Source organism: Eptatretus burgeri, chromosome 8 (genome assembly GCF_056783735.1).
Source record: "Eptatretus burgeri isolate ZD-2024b chromosome 8, Ebu_testis_v1, whole genome shotgun sequence".
Taxonomy (NCBI): domain Eukaryota; kingdom Metazoa; phylum Chordata; class Myxini; order Myxiniformes; family Myxinidae; genus Eptatretus; species Eptatretus burgeri.
Window position 1 is genome coordinate 54,913,362 of NC_140968.1, and position 25,239 is coordinate 54,938,600.

The 25,239-nt window shown below is 41.6% G+C and overlaps 1 protein-coding gene across 7 annotated transcripts in view; it reads left to right on the plus strand.

Annotated features, from left to right (window-relative positions):
* ABI1 (abl interactor 1) overlaps positions 1–25,239 on the plus strand; it is a 79,428-nt gene that overhangs the window by 44,833 nt on the left and 9,356 nt on the right. For 5 of the 7 annotated variants that reach the window (XM_085892117.1, XM_085892118.1, XM_085892121.1 and 2 more), the window contains 4 exons: positions 11,309–11,418; positions 13,266–13,331; positions 13,915–13,977; positions 18,278–18,451. In XM_085892117.1, coding sequence (XP_085748243.1) covers positions 11,309–11,418; positions 13,266–13,331; positions 13,915–13,977; positions 18,278–18,451 — 413 coding nt within the window. The remainder of the gene's footprint in view (positions 1–11,308; positions 11,419–13,265; positions 13,332–13,914; positions 13,978–18,277; positions 18,452–25,239) is intronic. The other 2 variants (XM_085892120.1, XM_085892123.1) reach the window with 1 other exon arrangement.

Consider the following 25,239-nt stretch of genomic DNA (forward strand, 5'->3'; position numbering starts at 1 on the left):
TAGATATAGATATAGATATAGATATAGATATAGATATAGATATAGATATAGATATATATATATATATATATATATATATATATATATATATATGTATATATATATATATATATATATATATATATATATATATATATATATATATATATATATATATATATATATATATATATATATATATATATATATATATATATATATATATATATATATATATATAGATATATATATATATATATATATATATATATATATATATATATATATATATATATATATATATATATATATATATATATATATATATATATATATATATACATATGTAATTTGTCCTCGAAACTTCTTGATTTGTGCCTAGTATTTTGCTTTGAGCTGACCCTTAGAGGAATGTACATCGCAACACCATGGTGCCAATGAAGTCGAACAAATTCCCTGGCATGCACGGAATATCATGAGGAATGGTGAATTGTGATACTGGTAATTAATTTCAGTTAAGAAACCAAAAAAACTATGAACTCATTAAGAAAATCTGTGTTGCTGGCAAACAGTACTTGTAGAGTGCCACACTTTGTACACATGCCAGTCAATGTAGAGCATGTTGGGAATATATTTGTCGTCAAGGAAAAAAAAAATTAAAAGAAGATGCAATGGAATACCTGTCTTTTAGAAGACTACAGTGTTGGTCTGTTTTGGTGGAGCAGATATAAACAATGGATTTTATCAACTAAAAGTTGTTTTTCACAGCGGTAAACAAACTTGTCAGTTTGGATCACGTCTCGAGTGTTATGAAGGGCGGTCAAAAAGGTATTGCAACTCAGGTATATAGAAACAAAATAAATTTCCGACCTCATTTCTAAATGTAATCACCCTTCATCTCGACACACTTGGTCCATTTCTCTTACTAAAAGGCTGTGTGTGTGCATCCAGACGTCTGTCCATCCGTAACGCTTTATTTTAAAGGGTTCCTATTGTTGTGGAATAATAAAAATGGTATAGTTGGAAAGCTAATAATCGATTTGTGTGGAACAAAAATTGAAAAACCTGTAAAACGCCGTGTCCGTCCGTTTAATCCACAGCCCGGCTTTTTAACAAGACTTTGAGCTTTAATGTCGCAGGTCCAGTGGTACGACGGTAGGAATCATTTTGATTAAAGCGTGACTGACACAGAAGGAGCACACAAAATTATATGTGTGTGTGTGTATATATATATATATATATATATATATATATATATATATATATATATATATATATATATATATATGTGTATATATGTATATATATGTATATGTGTATATGTGTATATGTATATATGTATATGTATATATGTATATGTATATATGTATATGTATATATATATATATACACACACACACACACACACACACACACACACACACACACACACACACACACACACACACACACACACACACACACACACACACACACACACACACACACACACACACACACACACATCTTTTGAAGCAATAGAAAAAAAATGTGGAAGAAGGACACAAACAATAATGATGAAGGTGATGATGTTATAAAAGATTCTGTGTGTGTGTGTGTGTGTGTGTGTGTGTTTCACTTCATGATTCACCTGGATAGATATGCAATATGTTTGTGAAGCGAGTAATGCTGTCTTTTTTTTAAATTTTATTCAACCTTTCAGTGAAGTGACTGGTCTTTCTGCTGATTTTGTTTAAACTAGCAATGCCCTGATAATATTTTTGTCATTGCTCCTTCAACCACTCACCAATGGTTGATTTCAAGGAATCTGTCTTGAAACCATTTAGCATGCAGCACAGACTTCCAACATTAGAGCAAATAATACATTTGGAGCCAAGTCGAGGCTGTAAGATGGATGATTCAACTGTTTGAACCCACACTGGGGAATGATGGCTTGTGAATTGGCACATTGTTGTGCATCACCATCCTTCACCCCCAACCCATAGCGTTTGCAGTATTTAATCAATCAGCAGAACCCGAGAATATGTCGGCCATAATCATGCTAATTGAGCACTGAGTGCATAACTTCTATTTCGGATGCTTCCACTGCTTTGATTCAGTCTTCATCTCAGGGTCTCGGTGTTGAACCGGTCTTACCACTAGTAACTTGACATGACCAAACTCTGCTGGATCATCGTTGAAGACCTCTAGCAACTCTTTACTGGACTTCATTCTCTGGAAGTGATCTTGCACCCTGAGGTTGAGGCACCCATCTGGCAGAAACCTTTGATAGAGGAAGATGTTTATGGATAATGGTTTCATTGCTTCAAACTGAAATGCCACCGTTTTCCAACTTCTACAAGTTGTCCATACCTGGCTGGGGCCATCTTTGATCCATTCTCTACCATGTTTAAATGCCTTCGTTCATCTTGTAACTGCGGTACAATGAGGGCATCCTCCCCTAACAATGATGATGTCCATGGACTTGCTTTGTGGTGCATATTTCCTTCCTTTGTACAAAAACTTGAAGACTGAAAAGTCCATGGTAGACTTTGGAAAGTCCATCATTCAGTGGCTCTGAAAAGAACAACACCATTGATTATCCACAGATGGTAATAGTCAAAATTAAGCATAAATTCTAAGTATATATGTGGTACATCCTAAGTATTCAATAATGCGTATAAACCGTGCAATAGGCACACCCTAAGTATGCCACCTGAGAAACTATTTAACCCCTCCCCCCCACCTCAGAGTTCTTCAGACAAAAGGGCAAAGGTCTTTCTTTGATAAAGTGCTAATGCTTGAAATGTTAGCCACACACCGTTTCCCACTTTGGTTAATATGCCCATCAAATTTATATTAACATCGTCGAATCCAAGAAACATAATCTGCCTGGCACCAGAAAAATTGGCGACGCTGGCATTTTAAAGGGTATCGTCGAACACCGCAAAGATGAAGTTTTATCTGAAGTTGTTTCACCATTGTGGCGGAAAGCTGCAATCGGCTGCTGAAACACGGAGCAGTTGAACGTCTATCTGTGGGTCTTGAGAAAATAATGATCACTGGCAAGTCCACGCTAGTGCAGATTTCAAAGGCTAAATGCAGTATTCAAAAGTGACGACTCCAATAAATGTCGAACCATCACGTTTTAAGCTGAACCCGCTTCCAGAATGATTTAATAATTTAAAGGGATATATTTTTCAGACTGAGATGGTGTCTTTATTAAAGGTGGATTGTACCAGCACCATGTTTGGAGTGAATGTGACAGCAAAACTTCCGCAACCGGTCCAGACAGCATCAGCCCATGTGTCCAAAAAACCTGCTCCTCTGCACTTGCTCACCCTCTCTCTCTGTTCTATTCACCCTCTCATTTGCTCAAGGTCATCCACCATCTGCTTGGAAATCAGCAAACATTACTGCCCTGCATAAAAAAGGTGCAAAAACAAGTCCCTGCAATGACAAGACCAATCAGCCTTTCATACCAGGTCACTTGACCCTGGATATGCTGCTTCTGCTCTCCCAACAGTGGATGGAGGTCCTCACTGCTGGACATGAAATCAGAGCCATATCCTGAGACTTATCGTGTGCTTTTGACACGGTCTGGCACCCTGCTCTGCTCGCCAAACTCTCTTCCTATGGTATCCAAGGCCATCTCCACTCATGGCTCGCAGACTTCCTCTCCTGTCGCAGTCAACGTGTGGCCCTAAATGGAGTTCTCTCATCCCCTCTTCCTGTTCAGGCTGGAGTTCCTCAAGGCAGCGTTCTGGGCCCTGTTCTTTTTTTGGTTTTCATCAACGATTTCTCTGCCTCTCTGGAAAATCCTCTTTCTCTCTTTGCTGATGACTCCACCCTCTGCCATACCATCTGTCATCCCTCAGATCGGCAAGCAGCAGCTTCTCTGCTCACTGCAGATCTGGGTAAAATCACAAACTGGTCCAACACGTGGAACATGTCTTTCAATCCGGATAAATCTCACACTCTCACTATGTCTTTCCGAAAGGACTGTTTGGCAAACGCCCCCCATCCACTTTCTCAACAATCCTCTGGAAGAAGTTCTTTTTTTCAAGCTTCTGGGTCTCACTATCTGCCATGACCTTTCCTGGGAAAGCCACATTTCCAACTTTGCCTCCAAAGCCAGTCGCCGACTGGGAATCCTCCATCGTGCTAAGTCCTTCCTCGGCCCACCTGAGCTCCTGACCACATACAAAGCTTTCATCCGCAGCCTGATGGAGTACTGCTCTCCCTTCTGGGCTCGTGCTCCTGCCTCCTACCTTTCTGAGCTTCACGCTGTGGAAACCAAGAAATTTCGGATCATTGACATCTCCCGCGATAAGGCTGAGTCTTTGGGCCTCTCACTCTCTCACCACAGGCAGGTCAGTGGTCTTTGTCTTCTACCGTCTCCGGTCTCGCCTCCCTTGCTGTGTCTGCAATTTGTCCCCACCATATTTCCGCAGGGTGCTCAAGGTCCGCCAACAACCCCCTTCTGGTAAAACTACCGAAATCACGAATTGCTGCTCACCTTCACTCTTTCATTCCTCATTTTTCCCACCTTTGGAATAAACTCCCTCACTATGTTCAATCTCATTCTTCCCTCCAGGCCTTCAAAACAGCTGTTCACCACCATCTCTTATCGTCCCCCATCCAAATCCTCGATCTTTACGACCCCCGTTAATCCACTCCAAACCCACCTTCAAATTTCCTGCTTTCCTTCCTGAAAGTCCCTGTAATGTCCATCTTGTATACCCCGTGTTCCCTGCCCCATCCCTCTCCCTTCCACACATCTCCTAATGTCTCTGTTCCCCACTGTTTTGTCCTTCCCACTCCTGTCCCTCTTGTCTCATGCCCCCCTTGCTGTGCGTTGTGTGTTCGCTCTCATACGAGCCTCGAGAAGGTATCCAAAAACCAAAGACTTAGACGGGAAGTTGTTCATTGCAGATTGCTGTCATATGTTTGTCAACTTTCTGTGAAAGATGTTCCATCAGGATGTTATGACAGCTTATCATTTGCATAACAAATGGAGCATGTTTTTCATTTTTCTTTTGAAATGCTAGAAGGCATGTGGCCAAATGACATTATTATTATTATTATTATTATTATTATTATTATTATTATTATTATTATTTGTAATACATGCTGTAGGCTCGTGCAACATCTATGAGACAAAATCAGGACACAAGGCAACAAAGGGAACAGCAGGAGAAAGGGGAAACACCAACAGCAGAGTGGAGGGACAAACTGGATGGAGATGGACAAATAAGGGATGCAGGTAACGACGAGGGGTAAGGGAGAATGTAAATGTAAGCAAATTTTTGGGAGGGGTTGGGGGTGGTTTAACAGGTCCAGAAAAAGATTCATGATTTTGGTGAGGGATATAACATGAGATGGTGGTGAAAGCTCTCTTGAAGACCTGGAGGGAAGAATGAGATTGAAGAGTATGAAAAGTGGTTCCACAGGTGGGAAAAAGAGGAATAAATGAGTGGAGGTTTGAGCAGTGATTCTGGATTTAGGCAGTGTCACCAAGAGGGTCTGTTGGTGAATCATGTGCATCCTACAGATACTGACAAAAGGTGAACCTCAGGGAACAAAGCAAGGAGTGGGCAGAGGGTGCAAGTCCAGAAATGTGAAAGTAGACAGAGACCACCGACCTGTCGGCAATGGCGAAGTGATAGGCACGTAGATTCAGCCTCATCATGAGAAATACCAATGATATAGAAGGCCTTTGTTTCCATGGTGCCAAGATGAGGCAGGAGAGCCAGTCCAGAGGGGAGAGCAGTACTCCATCGAGCTGCGGACGAAAGCCTTGTTGGTGAATTGGAGCTCAGGTGTGCTGAGGAAGGACTTTGCACGATGGTGGATGCCAAGTTGGCATCTGGCTTTAGAGGCCAACTTTGAAATGTGGCTAGCCCAAGAGAGATCATGGCTGAGTGAGACCTAAGAGTTAGAGTGACTGAACCTCTTCGAGAGGGTTGTTGAGAAAGGATTGAAAGACTTGTTCCAAGTGTTTGACCAGTTTGTGATGTTTTTTTTGTCAAGTTCTGAGAGAAGAGGCTGCTTCCTATATGTCAGAGGGATGAGGGATGTCACTCCAGAGAGTGGAGTATTCAGAAAAGAGATGGTATTTTCCAGTCAGTGAGATCATTGATGAAGATTAGGAATAATATGGGGCCTAGAACACACCCTTGTGGTACTCCAGCCTTGACATGGAGAGGAGAAGAAAGGGTTCCGTTGAGAGCCACATGTTGTCCACGAGAGTGGAAGAAGTCATCCAAGAGTGTAGTTGGCCTTGGATTCCATAGGCAGACAGTTTGGAGAGAAGGGCAGGAAGCCAGACTGTATCAACAGCTCGGGATATGTCCAGAGACAGCCATAATCTCATGTCTGACATTGATGGCCTCCATCTATTGTTGGGAGAGTAGAAGCAGCATGTCCAAGGTGGAGTGACCAGGTCTGAATCTGAATTGATGATCTGAGATGAGGCTTTTGGAGAAAAGGAATGATTTTATGACAACTTCAATGATGGGTTCATTTCCTTGCTGATTATTGGAAGTTAGCTAAATATTCTGTTGTTAAGGGGATCCGATTTTGCACCATTTTTTTTTATGTAACGCTGTGATGTTGGTAGATTTCCAAGCAGATGGTAAATGACGGTGAAAAGGGCTGAAAGAGGAAGTGCAAGAGCAGCAGATCAGGTTTTTAAGACACGTAAGCTGATTCCGTCCGGTCCAGTTGCAGAGTTAGAGTCTAGGGTTGAAACTTTTCCCCATTCTCAGGTGCAAAAGGCACAACATTCAGGAGCAGTTTGGTACAACTGGTAAGGATGGGTGCAGAGAGAGGGGTTTAGGGACACTATGTTGTGAAGCAAACACAGAATTGAGGCATTCGGCCTCAAGAGCGGAGTTGGCTATGGTGCTATTGAAAGTGAGGGAAGGGATAGAGGGGGTAGGACAAGGGGGGAGCAGAAGGGGGAGGATAGTACTGACATGGAGGTATTTGACACCATGAATGGATGTGAAGGGGAAATGTTTGTTGTGTTCACACAGCCTTTACAAAATTGATGCCTTAGGATTCCCAGATTGGATAACCTGTGACAGGCTGCATAGGTAGGGTGGTGGTGGGTGGTTTTGGGTGAAGGCATGGAGGAAAATTTGACTGACTAAGTTAAACACTAAGTTCTTTCAGCCTCCTCTATCAGTGAGGTGGTTTTTGGAAATAACCCTTGTCAAAGTGAAAAGGAAGAGATTTGGATGAACAAGAAGAATGAATGTGTTGTTCATGATTGAGTAATAAGCAGAGTAAATCACTTTAAGATACATTTTGGAATTGTTTATTTAATATTTATTTTTAAATGTTGTTGAGAGGTTTTAAAGAAAAGAAGAATTTCATTAAATTTGGGGATATTGCAAAGAAGGTACATTAAAATGAGGGAGGAGTTTCAAAATAACTAGAACTGCCACTTTATAACTGCTGGCAGTGATGACCGGGTACCCAGAAGTGTCCGCCTTTGACACAACTGATACAACATGAGACTTAAATCATAGTCGCAAAGTTTTGCATTGATAGGATAAGCGGTGCCAGAGAAAACATTATTTAATGGTGATACAAACACAGGCCTGCTTCGAGACGGCGCGGAACAGACGAGTTACGAACCGGGCAGCACAAAACGTTCAATTTCGTTATTACTGGCTTCCAGATTCAAATAATTAAATAATTCTGGCTGCCAAACCGCGTGGCCGATCAGGTTGAAATTTTAAACTTTTGTTTCGCATGTCGCCTAAATTATAAATCTGAAGTTTCGCATATATAGAAGCAGTGGTTCCAGAGTAAACTTTAATTAATATTTATCCTTCAATCTAAGATGGCGGCCAAACTATGTGACTTGTGACCTCATAATTTTTACCATGTATGCAGATATCATGGAGGATGACAGACGCAAATTTTCGCTTCGATAGGTTAAGCAGTTCCAGAGAAAACATTATTTAATATTTTTCTTAAATTCAACATGGCTGGCAAACCATGTGACCTATCAATTAGAAATTAACAAACTTGTATTCCCTACTCATGTGCAATAGGGGTGTGAAGTTTCCCCTTGATCAGATCAGGTGTTCTGGAGAAGAAGATGTTTGAAGGTTTTAAGGTAAATTCAAGATGGCCGCCAAACCATGTGACCAATCAAGAACAAATTAACAAACTTGAGAAAGGACCTCATGGGGAATATATGTGTGAAGTTTCGTCTTAATCTGTCTTGCCCTTCTGGAGAAGAAGATTTTTAAAATTTATTCATTTTCAATCCAAGATGGCTGCCGAACCATGTGACCTATGACATCATAAATTTAAATTCTGCTTTCCATCGTCGACCCTAACAAGTTTGTGAAGTTTCGTGTAAATCGGATAAGGTGAATTTTTCTATCCAAGATGGCCGCCAAACCATGTGACTTCTGAGGTAAAATATTTTTTCCCTGTATGCAGACTTGATGTGAGAAGGCAGTTGCAAATTTTTGCTTCGATGGCTTAAGGAATTCCAGAGAAAACATTATTTAATATTTTTCTTAAATCCAACATGGCGGCCAAATCATGTGACCTCTCAATTCAAAATTAACAAACTTATATCGCATATATCTCCCGAATATAGTTGTAAAATCACGCCTTCATTGGACCAGCGCTTCTGGAGAAGAAGATGTTTGAAGGTTTTAGGGTTTTTTCAAGATGGCCGCCAAACCATGTGACCGATCAACAAGAAATTAACAAACTTGAGAAAGGATCTCTTGGGGAATATATGTGTGAAGTTTCGTCTTAATCTGTCTTGCCCTTCTGTAGAAGAAGATTTTTAAAATTTATTCATTTTCAATCCAAGATGGCTGCCGAACCTTGTGACCTATGATATCATAAATTTAAATTCTGCTTTCCATCGTCGACCCGAACAAGTGTGTGAAGTTTCGTGTAAATCGGATAAGGTGTATTTTTCTATCCAAGATGGCCGCCAAACCATGTGACTTCTGAGGTAAAAAATTTTTTTTACCATGTATGCAGACTTGAGCGAGGAAGGCACTTGCAAATTTTCGCTTCGATGGGTTATGAAATACCAGAGAAAACATTATTTAATATTTTTCTTAAATCCAACATGGCGGCCAAACCATGTGACCTATCACTTTGAAATTAACAAACTTGCATCGCATACATTTCACGAATATAGTTCTGAAATCTCGCCTTCATTGGACCAGCGCTTCTGGAGAAGATGTTTGAAGGTTTTAGGGTTTTTTTCAAGATGGCCGCCAAACCATGTCACGTATCAACAACAAATTAACAAACTTGAAAGAGGACCTCAGGGGGAATGTACTTGTAAAGTTTCGCCTCAATCTGTCCAGCCATTCTGGAGAAGAAGATTAAAAAAAAAAAAAAACACTAAAAAACAAGATGGCGGCCGAATTGCATCACCGATGACGTCAATATATTTTTTCTACGATGAATTTATGTGTAGATGACGCTCAAGAAATTTCAAATTTCAAAATTTCAAACGCCATGTGGCGTTCTACTTGAATTTTTACTGGGATACCTCTTCACTGATGACGTCACGAAAAATCACACGTATTCCCAAGAGGGAGCTTGTTAAAATGTATCAAGCGAAATTTCTTTACCATAGAAGGTTTCCGAGATAGAGGTCCAAAGTTTTTCTGTTTTTTCAAGATGGCGCCCGTACCACGTGACCTATGACGTCACAATTATCAATTATGTATGCTATCAAAAAAGATACATATTTGGTGAAAAATTTGTGTCGATTGGTCTTACCATTTCTGAGAAAATGGCATTTAAAGCGAAAAAATCTGGAAATTTTGCAAATTTACGGCGGAAGACAAATAATAATAAACTTAAGAAAAACAATAGGTTACCCAGTCCATTTGACTGGGTACCCTAATAATAATTTTTCCAATGTTGTTGGTAGTTTGGTTTTTTTCCAGAATGTTTGTTTTTTTCTGGTTAAAGGAGAGATATTTTGTTTTAATTTTTGAGGGAGGAGGGGAAAAGGATTGAGCTGAGGGTTCAGAAGTAACAAACTCGAATAAAAAAAAGAGAAAACGAGGCAGAAAATGGAGAGAAAGCGCACTTGACTATCACAGGTAGACACAACTGAACTCGAGAGACAAACTAAACGATTTAAGATAGCAGGACATGGTTTGGGACATTGCTCAATTCACCAGCATATAATGGACTCTTCAGACCTTTTCATTATTGCAAGCATTGCACCAAGCTCGTCCCACAGCAGAAGATCCAAGCCTTGCAGCACCTTTTAGAAGTCATTATAAGCTGCTGGGATGGAGATGTTTCAGAACCTGACAACTGGCAATCTGGATGCACCGATGTTAAAGCAGGAGGAAGACATGCTGAATAGTGTTCGACTAAACATTTGAAGTCTGTTACAATGCTACAAACGTTTGAAATAGTCTTAGTTGAAAATCACCCTGTTAGGGCATTTTTTGATGTAGTTTAAACATTTTTTGATAGATTTTAGATCTGTTTTTTCATGGATGAAGATATTTAGCACAAGTTGTGCTCAGGGATTGTAAAACATTCTCAAAAATTGTTTCATGTTCCTCAGGCAATCCTGTAAATGTGATTTTGATCATTGTCTAAATTTCTGAACACTGTGCCTTTTTTTGGATGTTTCTTTCAAAGTGTGTTATTTGCTCCTTGTAACCAAGTGTATCCATTTTGGCGTTCATTGACAGCCAGGGATATAAAGATGAAAACTTCCCGAGATGAGTCTTTTAGCTTAGACTAATGTCATGACTTATCTGCCTGCCAGTTGCTTGCTCTGCATTCTTACTGCCCGAAGCTTATTCTTGCTAAGCATGCTTCCTGCTTGCTCAACTAATACCGGCATTCCCTTTTACTGGCATGGGGCTTCGTTCAAATGTTGCCTGGCGTATTAAGCAGGCATGGTGACTGGTTGGTGTTTGATCCATCTGTTTGCACATTTCCTTTGGTGGTGATTATTTATATTGTGATTTCAAGGATGTGTGATGATTTACCAAATTTGATATTTTGGGGGAAATGTCATTCTGGTAATTGATTGATAACGTTGGGTTCTAAACATATGGAATTTTAAAGTTTCCTTTGCTGACGTTTTTTAAACATTGGACTGTTTTTTAAAATTTATTTCTCATTCATTCTTCCTTAAGCACGCATTACTTCCCTCACATAAATTCCAAAGGACATTATTACTCAGGATAATTTTGTGTGAAAATGGGCACAGCAAGCCGTTGCTTGACTTTGCAACTTTGCGAGACCTAAACTTGAGTCCCCGCTAACCTTTGACGTTGCTGTGTATCCGGGGAATTTCATCGTGCTTCTGCAGTGGGAGCAGTGGGGGCAGTCGGAGCACTGGCAGTCGAGAAAATAGTGGCAGTGGCAGTGTGGGCCTTCCCATCCCAGTACCTACACCTTCTATCCCTGGATCGTACACAGGTGTGCTCGTCGGCTGTTTATTGAAGCTCATTTGCTGGTTTGCAAACCTCATTCTTTAATTTGAGATTTATTGGGTGATATTTCTCTAAAGAGAAGTCTTGCTATGTTTCTCACTTTGTTTGTTTGAATGCATCTTAGTTTGTCTTCATTACTCAAATGCTAAGTGGTATGAAGGGGAAATTTTGCTCACCTGTTCAGCATGTGTCACAGAATAACTGTTTACATTTTGGTGCCAGTCTACAACTGCTTGCTCGACGTCTCCCATTGAGAACAAATTTTTACCAACAACAACGCGACTTAGTCTGAAACGGGGGCTTATGGATTTGGTCTCGATTTTCGTGTGCGTGCGTCCACAACCATATCTCGACATGTATGGACTGATTTTATTTGTTTGGCACAAAGACAACATATGAGGGTATACATTTGCACATCATTTTGCTTCACAATGCAATCAAAGATGGCCGACTGGTGGCCATTTTAGCTGTAAAAAAAATAAAAAAATTCTGGTGTCAAACGCGTCCTCAACCATTTCTCGGACATGCACTTACCGATCTTGTTCAAACTTGGCACACAGGTATCTTCAGAATGAATGATGGTTTACGTATGCGCGTCATTTTGGTTTTTTTTCTGAGATCAGGTCCAAGATGGCTGGCTGGTGGCATTTTATGATTTTAATGTGTCCCAACCATTTCTCAGACATGCATGGTCCGATTTTGTTCAAACTCTGCACAAGGACAGTACATGATGGCATACACGTGCTCTTTACTTTATTTGCAATCTGATCAAAGATGGCAGACTGGTAGACTGATGGCCATTTTAGTTGTACATAAATACAGGCTAGCTCTTTAACTCCGAACAACAAAATTACTAAAACAATAGGGCTATGATATTTTTTTGTCTATTTTACTCGTTTTGAGTTTATTTGAGTAATTAAAAAAAATATAAAAAAATGGAAGTTTTTTTTTTTTGGACTTCCATTGAGATTTTGACCGCTTCTACTCCTACTCCCTTGAATCTATCTACTCAGCGACCCCCTTCTCCCATTTTCCTCTTCCACTTCACAATTGCCCTCAAAGCCTTCATCGACTCACTTATTCTCCCTTCCCACTGCCTTCTTTACACCTTCATAAACTTCCACTCAACCCCTTCATCCACTCCCACTAAAATCCCTTTTCTACCCCTTCACCACTGAGCACAAGCTGCAGTTTTAAGCTAATTTGGTTCACCAGTGAGAAGAGTACATAGAAGTCCAACAAACAAACGCCTCGAATGATTACGCCAATTACCAATGTCTATAGTTTTCATGCAGAGAATCAACATTGCGTACATGAAGCAAAAACATGCCTACTGTTTATGTGCATATCTAATACATCGTGGTTATACAACTCTGATAATTAAAATTGTGAATATGAGATGTCTGAAGATATCTTAGGCTCACCAGAAAACAAACATGTTGGATGCATACATTTTCTTCCTGACATTTGTGGGTGGAGTTAAGCCAGCTCAAAAGCCAGTTTTGTTTGAAGGCTTCTTGTGCATGCAACTTCATTACGTTTTTAATACACATGATATAAATCCACTTTTGCAGTGTATATTTCTTGCATTAAAATGCACTCGCACACTTGGCTTGCTGCAAAGCATTTTTGCACATTAAGTGCTTGATTGTATTCTCTGTTGTACAAAGGTGAAATGTTAAAAAAAATGAAAAGAAAGGAAAACAATTTCTCAATAGACTGAAAATTTCTTTCTGTCCTTGCTAACACCTGCAATGCATTCTTTGAATTGTTGCCACATTGTGACTCGATTTGCTTTTCTCCTTCCGCTATACTCCCCCTTTCATCGCACAGCTCCATCCCCTGTGCCAAGTGAAGGGTTTGCCCCATCAATGCCTCCACCACCACCTCCCCTCCAAGGTGGGCACACCCTTGTCAACTCAAACCCATTGCAGTCATTAGTTTCCCTCCACTGTCTTGTTTGCTTTTTATTTTATTTTATTTCAGCTGAACCTTTCTGGTCTTCTCTGTCTTTGATCTTTTACGAAGATGCCTGAATATATTAAGTCGCCTGTTCTCATTTTTATATCTATTTTCCTCTGTGTACTCTTTCCTCTTTTGACACTTTTTGAGAGTTTTTTTCATCAATGTAAATTGAAAAAGGAGTGAAATATGGTTGTTTTTTGAAAAAGAGGTTAGTTGATGATTTCCTCTTTTTAAATATCTCGGTTTCTTTGCATTGTATGTTTTTTTTTTCTTTCTTTCTTTCTTTCTTTCTTTCTTTCTTTCTTTCTTTCTTTCATTCTTTTTGTTGGGTGGGTAGGAGTGAGAGAGGTATTTAGAGGCTTTTTGTCTTTTTTCTTTTGTTGAGGAAATAAAACAAATTGATAGTTTTGTGTAGCATTGTAGAGCAGAACATGATCTGCTCTTGCTTTGTTTGTTTATTTATTTTAATCTTTTCTTTTGAGACTTTTGGTAACCGGTTGACACTTGTGATTGACAGTCGCAACAGGTGCCCCTTCACCACCACCACCACCACCCCCACCACCTTTGTTTCCAGGCCTTGGTAAGGACCAACCTTTGTGTTCCCCTTTGCTTTTGATCTCCAGTTTCTTTGTCATCTTTTTGTATTAATTTTGGGTCTTGTGGGTCATCTTTTCCTTCACTGTTGGCAAGCATAAGCTTAGTCTGTGGTGCTTTGAAAGGGATCGTTTGCTTTGCTTAACACGGTCTGCACATTATCATGAGGGATCTAACCTCTTTTTGAGGAAATCTTTCATTCGGCACTGTCTTTCCGTGCACTACGGTTGGCTTTGCCACAAACGTTCTGTTTTCAGACATTTTGCTTCTACCTTGTTCTGACTTCCCTTCGGTTCATCAGCTTGATTCCTAGCATACTCGTGCTTTTTATACATTAAAAAAAAATTCATTTGTGCAACTGACTTTGTCTTCTGCTTGCTTTTGGAGCACAGCAGTGCAATGTGGCTTTTGGTTTCCATGTGTCTTCATTTTGCTGCACTAAAGAGATGACTTTTGAGGCTTTTGGTGCTGTGTGCAATCCCACACTGGTGCCTGACATTATCCGTACTTGTGTGAATCTTGTATGCTTCACAATGACTATGTAATCCTGTGCATTGAACAGGATTTTCAGCATGACTCCATCTCGTTTCCTTCAGGGATTAAGGTTGTATTATTAAATGTATTTACATGATAGTGGTTCTTTGAGATATATATATATATTCTGTTTAATATGTTCTACATGTGTAGTGTAATACATTTTGTATGTACCCCATGTATAGCCAACCATGCGACAATTGAGCCGATTCCACATGATTCAAGGGGTCCCAAATCGATGTCCTGCACAAATAATTATTCTGCGAATTGATTGTTGTAAATTTTATTTCTCTCTTACAAGTCTACTCTTTTCTTCTCGAGTGCTCATACTTGCGGAAGACTTCATTGGATCTTGTTAAACTTTCCCAATAACAGAACCTAACCTTACTGTCTCAGACACAGAAATAAAACCAGTATTTTGATGAGGAACCCATGTTCTCACAGGAAGAAACTTGACATGAGCTGTACATAGGACAGCTCATGTCAAGAAGAACGTCATGTTAACAAGTCAACAATTGGAACAATCAAAAAGAGTGAAGCAGTTATCAAGGCTAGTGTGGGTTCTTCACCTAAAAGTGCAAAAATTGCCAAAATTGCATGATGTCATAGCAAAGAAAACATGGAGAAATGCCAACGCATATATATTGAGGACCAACACAGAAAAGATTGTCCCTGAGTGGTCCATTGATATGCGGAAAGGTGAAGTGGAGTTCGACCATCTGGTAAGCGATGGTGGTGATGCAGGAAGCAAGGGATTCAAGGCCAGCAATGGCTGGTGGACAAGTTCAAGAGGTGTTCGTGTGGAATTAATCGGGGTGTTGTGTTCTATGAACTCTAGTTTTTGCAGTGGTACAGGTTTTTAAAATAGGTTGGCAATTTAACAGGACATCTTTATTTATAACGAGTACCTTTAAACAGTCACGAAAGACTGTGCAGAGAATATGCTCAGAATCCAGTTTACCTGCTTACCAAATGATGAAGGCATTAGTGTGGAAGATGAAAAGATGTTGGCTCATTACAAAACGCAAATTAGGGCTCTTTAGGATGGTGTATTAGTGTTCACATCTCAGAGACTATTGAACTTGTATGGCAATGCATGGAATAAAATCCATGCAAATAAACAAGACAACTCTCAACTGAAACGGGGATTGGTCTTACGTCAGTGTGACCAATACTGAAGGAAGACATTTCACTTTTCCAGGCAGTTAATGAACATGATCACAGAATACGTTATTAATTTTGTAACAGCTTTTCTGAGGCACTCGAACTCCATATCGATGGTATAGTTTTCGCCGATTGCCATATTTACATTAATGGGGTTATGAATAAACAGAATTTGAGATTTTTGGATCGGAAAAGCCACAAGAACATGAAGAAGCATCATTTTGCTCTCCAAAGATTACCGTTTGGTGTGGATTTGAATTTGTCACAAATCTACAGTTCCTAATTTTTATTATTTTTTGAAGACCTTGATATTGAAACGACAATCACTGTGGCGTCAGATCGTTTTCTTCACATACTGAAGACTTATCTATGGAACAGAGTGAGAAATAATTAAAATCTGTGTTTTATACAAGATGGATCCACATCCCACACCTTGAATGAATGTCTTGCTTGACTGAGCGAAAGATTTCATAATCACTTTATCGGTCACAGAACTGCATTTGCGTGACCCCCCACCCCCATCCCAGTTCCGCCGACTTGTCACCGGTGGATTTTATTTTATTTTATGGGGACTAATCGAAGGGCGGGTATTTCGATTTGAAAAGATGTAGTTGTTCAGGTTATCTCAGGAGTTGCATAAGACACCCTTCAGAAAGTAATACGTAACCTGTTGCTGTGTTTAAGGAAATGTGTTGAACAAAATGGAGGTCTTATTGAGCATTTGTTTAAGTATTAGAACTTGGATTGAAAAATTTCATATTAAATGATTTTCACATTTGTTATGGGTGTCTTTATGATATTTTTACGGTTCTCGGAACCGTGTGCATACAACATACAGTTGTCCCGAGTTAGTTATGCCATTAGTGTACGTGCAGATAGACCCCTTCCATGTGTATAGTGGGAAGACACGGGGGTGCGTTGCGATCGGCTTTAGTTAGGATTAATAAATCAATTTTTGCCCTTTTATTTTATTTCCCCTTTTATTTGATCCACGGTACCTTCATCTCGCTTGCTACTCTCGTCTCATCTCCTGAACCCAAATCCCGACGGCACTTTGGGCTGGACAAGCGCTTCCAACGTCTAACTCCTTGTCTACAGACTTGTTTTCTGAGGCAGAATCCTGAGGTTCATTATAGTAGCTGCGCCACCATTCACCTTCCCAAATCCAGACACGGCGGTGTGGGCGGTCCTTACCAGTGTCTGGCCGAAACCCCGCCCCAAAAGGCGGACCACATGAAGGCCCGGTCCAATCGGGACAGACAATGACGTTGGCTTCGCCATGGCTCCACCCCAAACTCCGTGGTCTATAAAGTGCGGGACAATCCTCAGAGTTGAGTTTGATGCGAGGGAAGGTTGTCGTTGGATTTGAAAGGTGGCGGTTGGTTTTTGAAAGGGAGAAGTCTGAGTTGGTGGATGCGAAGGACCTCGGCCAAGCCTCTGTCTGGTCCTGCTACTGTTGATCCCCACCGTGGACTCCATTCTTCTCCACTCGAGCTCCTTCACGGACACGATCTCCACACGTGCGGCTGTGGACCAAACTACACAACTTTTGTCGGATACGGCACCACGGAGCATCCCTTCCCCCCCGAAACGCTCAGGTACCAAAAACTGTGACCTCAACTCCATCCCTCCCTGGCTTCAAAAGGTCCCTTTTCTTCTCATTGGGTTTATTTTGTCTGAGTGTGTTTGGCGCCTGTCCGTTAGATAAGCCTGTGTAAGATCTTCATTGTTGTCATTGTTGCTTTTATTAATCTCGCGTCAAGTCTGCACTGTGTCCGCTTTTGTAAATTGCTTGTAAAATTGCTGCACCACATCTCTCATCTTTCCCCTGCATTACATACCGAATAAACCTTTTTGTTGGGCCACATGCTTTTCCCCGCTTATTGTAAATAAATAATTGTAGAAATGTTCCCAGCTCTTCTTTGTCTTTTCCTCTATTGGTCTAGCATGGTTCGAATCTGAGTTTAGCCGGGTCTTTATTCCCGATAATCCGTTCCTTCTAGCCGGTATGTCCTGGGCAGTGCCGCTCCACTGCATCCGATCCGGAAAGGTAGTTGTTAGTTGGTAGAGTGATCCGGTTCAGGCAAGGCGTACCAAGGGTGTGGTTCCCCGGTAGTCGAAACCGTGTGGTTAATGAGGTAACTTGTTTCTAGACGGTCGGTTAAGCGACCCGCCGCGTCACGGAATTATCCATGAGCGACGGCCTACAATTCCGGGGAGTCTGGTGGGAATCGACTTGATTTCCCCCACATAGTGGTCGTTCTCTCCACCAGACCCCTGGCCCGCAACAATATATATTTTTTATTTACCCTTTTTTCTTTTTTTTTTTTCATCCCTTTTTCTCAGCATGACTGATTGACAGATATGAAAGCCAAACAAATCATTATATGTTAAAAAAATTGCAACTTTTAAATATATTGTATTATGAAGATCTGACATTGTGAAAACATGAAAAATGTATTCCGAACATGTAAACAAAACAAATTTGTATGAACTTGCACGATACAGTGCGACCCAATGCTGTGATATAAAATTTACTTTGTACCTTATTTACTTGTGTGTGTATATATATATTTTTTTTTACTCAGGGGGACCTGGTGCGGCTTCCTCGCAATACAACTCAATGCCACGCCAGATGGTGCGAAATAACTCCGTCACATCATTGGGCTCAGCAGGCAGTGTACGCCGCCCTGCCTCAGTCACATCACAGTCTTCGCTGCAAGGCCAGCCAAACGGGGGGCCGTACTACACACAGAATGCCGGTATTTGCAGATTGCTTTTTAGCCGTTGGAGTGGTACTTTCATTTTACAATTCATTTTTTTTTTTATGTACATATTTTGTATTTTTTCATACATTGCTGGAGGATCACCGAGGGCCTTGTACATATCATACATGCAGGACGAGGACATTGGTAGCCATTAATATACTTTTGTATGAATTGCAGTGACATAGAGAAATTAACAAATTGATACTATGGAAGGAATTTGAACCTGGAATCACAGCAACATGGCCTGTGTGTTCAGATCGGAACTCTAACTCGGCTAACCTAAAGAAGAATGGATGGAATCGACAGAGTATTGATCAAAGTATTGTTGTGGTTGTGGGTGTAGATGGAGGAATTTAATCGGAAATTTAGGATTGAATAGAGTTGTTTGGTCCGTGGACGTGTATGAGACATCTCAATGTAATTAAGTAGGGAAATTGTGAGCTTAAGTGTGACGTGATACCACAGGGTGGGGTGTGGTATTAATTGGCTAGGGAGTAAGAATAAGTTCCCCCAGTATGTAATTGCCCCCGGTGACTTTTCCCGATGTTTTTATAACCAAAACCATGATAAGAAACAAGTAAATGTGCCGAGCAGGAAGAAGCCCTGCCTTCCTGGGTTTCGTGCAAGCAGGCCATGCCCCGGAGGTGGAGGATTGATGGGCGTGACGTGAGACGCATGAAGAAGAAAAGGGGGTGTGGGAGGCATCAGACCAAATAGGACAGAGCGCACACACGATGCAAGTGGGAGAGGCGAGAGATCGGAAGAATGCACACGCAATGTCAGTGTGGAAGGCACGAGTGTGGAGTGAAGGACACACGCAGTCGAGAGAGAACGTAGCGAGGAGATGTCCTGTAAGAACAGGGCTTTACAGCTGGCTTTCCTTCGATGCATGAAGATGACAGCACGATTCTCGTATTCGTACTGAGGCGAATTGATTCGGGTGGTGACGCAAGACGCTGACCTTTGTCTCCTGGTTTGGTCATGAGGAACGGACCCTGAGCCTCGTGTATGTCAAATAGCGGGTCGGTGAGGACGATCGACGCACGAAGCAGCTGCACGGGGTCTCTGAGCCTTGGTGTTGAATACGGCTCACGAATTGCCTGACGTACATTTGTCTCGCTGCAAGAGAAGCGACTTAGTGCCATTTTGTACACGTCTTCACATGCAAATAGAAGCACCTCAATTCCAAGTTCCATAAAGACCATCGGTGGGCAAAGCGAAGTACCATAGTAAAGGAAGGGTTTTCTTTTATTTCGTTTTCCATTGTCTTTAAGTCTGTTTGTGGAGGTGCCTCGACTTAGGATTAATTTACCTCACACATTATTTTATTCTGATTATTATGCTTTGTAAATAATTGTCTATTTTCATTAAATATGTTCATTTTAAGGGACTGTCTCCATGTATTTGTCGTGGGGTTCGAGTATCAGCCTCCGTCGCACCGCTGTTGCGCCCCACCCATTTCTTTTTAAGTGACGGGTAAGGTCTTTGCTCGGATAATTCTTTATAGAGTTCGTCACCACTTGCTTGAGCACCAGCACCCAGAGCAGTCAGGCTTTGCACAAAAGAGGTCAACGATTGACCGTATCCTTGTCCTTTGGGTCCTCACTTGTCTGTACCTGTTTGTGGCGAGGAGGTTGAGGTCATGGAGAGATTCACTTACCTTGACAGTGATATTCATGTCTCTGCTGGCTGTGAGCCAGAGGTCAATAGACTGAGTCAAGTCTGGGGAGTCATGGATTCACTGGATCATGGGGCGTGGCTCTGTCGGAGGGAAAAAACCTTTGCAGGAGGAAAAAAGTCCGAGTATTCAGGTCCTTGGTGCTTCCAGTCTTGCTCTACGGATGTGAGACTTGGACCCTGACCAGGGATCTGAGACGGAGACTTATTTCCTTTGGTATCAGGTCTCTTCGGAGAATCCTTGGCTTTCACTGGTTGGACTTTGCCTCCAACGAGCAGTTGCTGAGAGACTCGATGAGATTTGTTACCTGCATAGTCCGTGAGCGTCAACTGTGGCTGTATGGACATGTGGCTCGTTTTCCTGACGCTGATCCTGCTCATCAGATTCTCTCAGCGAGGGAGCCTCGTGAGTGGAGGAGGGCAATGGGCCGACCATGTCCCTCGTGGTTGCAGCAGGTTGATTGGCATCTTAAGGAGATGGGTTGGGTGAGGCATCTGCCTAGGGGATTGCCAGACAGAGGCTACTGGAGTACCGGCAGAAAGTGGATGCAGCAACACGCTGTTCCGGCACATGCTCCCATATTTGACCTGACCTGAGGGAGACTCGCAATTTTTGTAAATCGTGGTTAAGTTCACAGATTGCGTTAGTCTCAGAGTTGCAGAAGATCTTTTTATTTTAGTTTCTTTCCAGGAGCAAGGTCAAGCAATGTAGAACTGACAGTGGGACGAACATGAAGGGAATGAAAGAACAGGAAAAGAGCATTACGAGGATGTGAGGAAATGCTGAAACTAGCAAGTCAGATGGTTGGGTTAGGAAAGGTTAATGGGGGTGATAAAGCTAATGAGACAGAATTGGGGATGACAAGAGGTGGTGTGCACTGCTTTCTTGATGTGCTCGAGGAAAGAGTGAGACAGAACAGCCTCTGGGAGGTGGTTCCAGATGTGAGAAAAGTGAGGAATAAGAGTTGAGGCATGCAGTCTTGTTTCATTATATTTATATATATATATATATCTTATCTGGAATTTATTGTCATCGTGCGCCATCCGCCCGTCTATTTTGACTTCTCCGGCCAAACTGCTGGGCTGATCTGTCTGGAATTTGGCAGCAACGTTGCGTTTCTGACTGGTAATGGGGATTGCAAAGCTCGTTCTGGTCATGTTACTCCAAGTCGAAATGGTGGACTTAGGAATTATCTTCAAAAATCTTCTCCAGACCCACCAGTCAGAATGCGACCAAATTTGGGATTCAACGTTGGGCCAGGGCCCAGATAAGCTGCAGGTCCAGTGGTCCTATTCTTGGCATGCATAGTCGAAGCTCCTGGAAGAGTACACTGAATGGATCAGGACACAACAGGACAAAAGGAACAGTTGGGGGGGGGGGGAGGAATGCCAAAAGCAGAGTTGAAGGCCAAGATAGAGGCAGGTTTGGCCAAGCAATGGGGGAGAGGGGGGGGCAGGAGAGGATGCATGTGGTGGACAAGATGGATACAGAAGGAAACTCTCAGGAGGGAAAACTGGAAATTTGGAAGGTAGGTGTGTGTGTGTGTGTGTGTGTGTGTGTGTGTGTGTGTGTGTGTGTGTGTGTGTGTGTGTGTGTGTGTGTGTGTGTGTGTGTGTGTGTGTGTCAGTGTGTGTGTGTTGGGGGGGCGGGGGAGGGGGGTTACTGAAAGAACACGTGCATTTTGGAGTTGCTGGGATGGGTTGGAGGAATGAGCGAATGGAGAGAGTGATGTTTGAGAGCAGATGATGGAAAACAGAGACTACCGACCTGCCCGTGATGAGATCAACAGACCTTGTGCTTCAATCTCATTATGGAAGATTCCAACAATTTTGAACTTTATATTCCACATAAAACAGGACAGATAGATGTGTTGCTGGGGCACGAGCCCATAGGGGAGAGCAATACTCCATTGAGCTAAGGATGAACGTCTCAGACTGAGTGTAGCTCTGATTTGCCAAGGAAAGACATGGATCGACAGAGGATAATCCCCTCTTTGGCTGGCTTTGGAGGCCAGCTCTGCTTTGTGATCAGCCCAGGAAAGTTCATGACTGATGGTGAGGCCTAGAAGTTGAAGTTTTAACTGCAATGTCACGGCCAGTTGTTGCAGAGCTTGATTAGACGTTGATCCTTGTTGGCGTATATTTGGTGTCATCATTGTTGGGTGGAAGAGAAGAGAAGAGAAGGGAGGGAGGAGGGGATGGGGAGACAGACGCAGGAATCGGAAACATCTTGAGAGAGGAGCATTTCTGGTAAATGTACAATGGAGCTGCAGTGGTTACCTGGATGAAGAGATCAATGATCCACAATAATATTCTCTGCTCGTCTGAAGCTGTCCATTCAAGATGGAGCTTGGCGAACTGGCCTGACTCGACCCACAATTGAGGCCCCGTGAGGAGGAGTGATGTAAGCGACATTTTTTAAAAACTTCAGAAATGCAAGTCCAAGTTTGCGCAACTTCAAATGCTGTAATTTCGTTATCGTTATAGATAGAAACATCATTTAAAAACCACGATAATCCTTGTTTCAAGCCGAAGCTGATCATGTAATGAGGGAAAACAAACAAACAAACAAAAAAAGCAGTGGGGTACGATTTTTACATGATAAACGGGTGGTTTACATGTTAACCAAAGCACTATTTTCCATGATTGTAGTGAAGTACAGTTCCAAAAACCGATAATTAGTGGTCATGGAAGGGTAACTGTGTTATGGTTGTCATTAATACGAGAATAATGGTGGGGGTGTGGCACGCCGCCTCCCACCAAGGAAGATTGCCGCGGGTGCTTGCAACATTCCTCCACGGACTAGCATCCATCCAGATGCGGCTGGCGAGACAGCGCTTGTGAAAGTTTTTTTTCGCGAGACTCAGCCCTATTTCGGGTGGAGTTTTGGTGTAAGGGACGTGCTTGGATGATAGGGGAAGGGTTAAAATAGTGCTACATGGCATTAACTCCAAAATGGCCGATGTGTCGCTTGCATCACTCCTCCTCATGGCGCCTCAATTGTAACCTGAAAAAAAAAAAATTAAATCTTGCATCAACCATTTTGGTCACTACTTATTGGTTTCAGGCCTCTAGTGTGCATTTGAAGACAATGTGTCTTCTATCATGAAAGAAAGATCCAATTTGATTACAACCCGTGCAGAGGAAATGTATTATTTTTGGGAGAAATGGGGGCAGCGATCTATTGTCTATACACACCGCCCAAAGAAAAATTTTGTACACTCAAGAGGACTTGTGAGTTTCTGTACATTTAAAAACAACGTGTTATCTATCATGAAAAAGGTACGTTTTGATTACAACCCATTCAGAGGAACGAAAGTGGTCATGATTAATATTTGAAGTCTTTAACAAAAAAACTCCAACCTGTCCTTTTGGTGGCCTTTTATGCTCAACACTGGTGAAAAAAAAACAGGAAGTTTGTTTCGTAATTTCGGTTTTTGTCCGAGTTTTCAAGGCTGAATGGTGTGCAAATACAGGATTTATAAACAAACTGTATTTCACATGTGAATGAAGATTTATTCACATATGTGAAGTAAATAATTTGTTTATATTTCATAATTTCTGGATCTGCCAGATTGCCATTACAAATTTTGGAAAACTTTGTGTGCAGCATCCAACTCAACATGTCCAAATGTCACACATGTCTCTGCCCGTGGGTTTCCCATGGGTGCTGGCCTTCCAGTATTTGAATATTGGTGGTCCTCATGATTGTGGAGGGGAGAGGAATAAGAGTTGATTGGTTGGGGTAGGTGGATGCATAATTGACGGAAAAAAGATTTGGGAGGATGGAAACAAGAGTAAATGATCATCAGCTCGCACTCATAGATGGGACTTGTATTAAAGACCCTAAGTTTACATGTCCCTGCATGAATGCAATGAGACATGGATTTGCAAGAGAACCCAAAAGGTACAAAATAAGCTATTGTGGAGGCGTTTGGAAAGGACAGTGTGGGTGAAACATTCTTAAATGTCATTTTTTTTTAATGTTTTGGCATAAGTTTTGAAGATTAAAATGGAGGCTAACGTCGTGATTAAGAAATGAGTAATGGGGAAGATTGAGTTGGGGATTATTTGTTTTAAAATAATTAATTTGTATTTTTTGAGAAGTTTTGCATCGATCAAGGGAGATGTGATGAAGATGAGTGTGATCGTAGAGAGAAAGCAGTGAGAACCTTTGGAGGCTTGTGAAACATGGGCATGTGGCCTAGCCAAATGTGAACTCGATACAACAGAACCAAGTAAGAACGGGAACAGATTCCACATTCCAATCATCGGTACAGGGAAGAAATGACCACCATTACACAAGACAGATTCATTGCGATATTTTTAGCTTTTGGAGAGGGTCCAACGGAGCTGAGAAAAACCACATACGCTCACCAAGAAGCACCACCTGATGCTTCTGAGACCAATCATTGTTCCTCCTTGAATGGTTATCAGGTACACTTGTGGTTCATCTTACCAATTCAATGTAGCAAAGTATACAGCAGTGTTTCTCAAGGTGGGACATGGCAATATTTTGGTGGAGCATGAGGATTCAGAATTAATGAATCAATATATGATCGCTTTCATAGCTTTGCACTTTCAAATTTTCAAAAGTTTGAAGCTGCGACTGATTCCTCATAGCGTCATAACTAAAAACTGCTTCACCGCGCCCTTTTTAGCCAATCCACCGGTAAGGCGTGCCCTTGATCAATTCAATGCTGTTACGTCACTATGACTCGCTTTTTGTCAAGGGGAATTCCTTGCGCTGCTGTGCGCTCACAGCGGTGACGCGAGCAATGATTTATGCGGAGGAGAGTTTGACTGAAAAATTGGCGAGATAGGCTGGAAAAACCTGTACCTTTGGCACTCAACATGCCTACCTCTTCGCCTTCCCGTTTTCGCTTCAATATTGGTGACGATAAAACACACTTGGAATTATTATTAACAAGGTAAGCATGATTCAAAATTTCATGTTTTTTTTTTTAAACTCGGTCAAATTCTATTTGATTCGATTTTGGTTTGGACCCAAAGGGTCCGCGAGCACACTGATAGCTCGCCTAAAACTCAGTCAGGCTAATGGGGCTACTTAATGCGGAAACCACAAAAGGATATCGAGCCGTAGT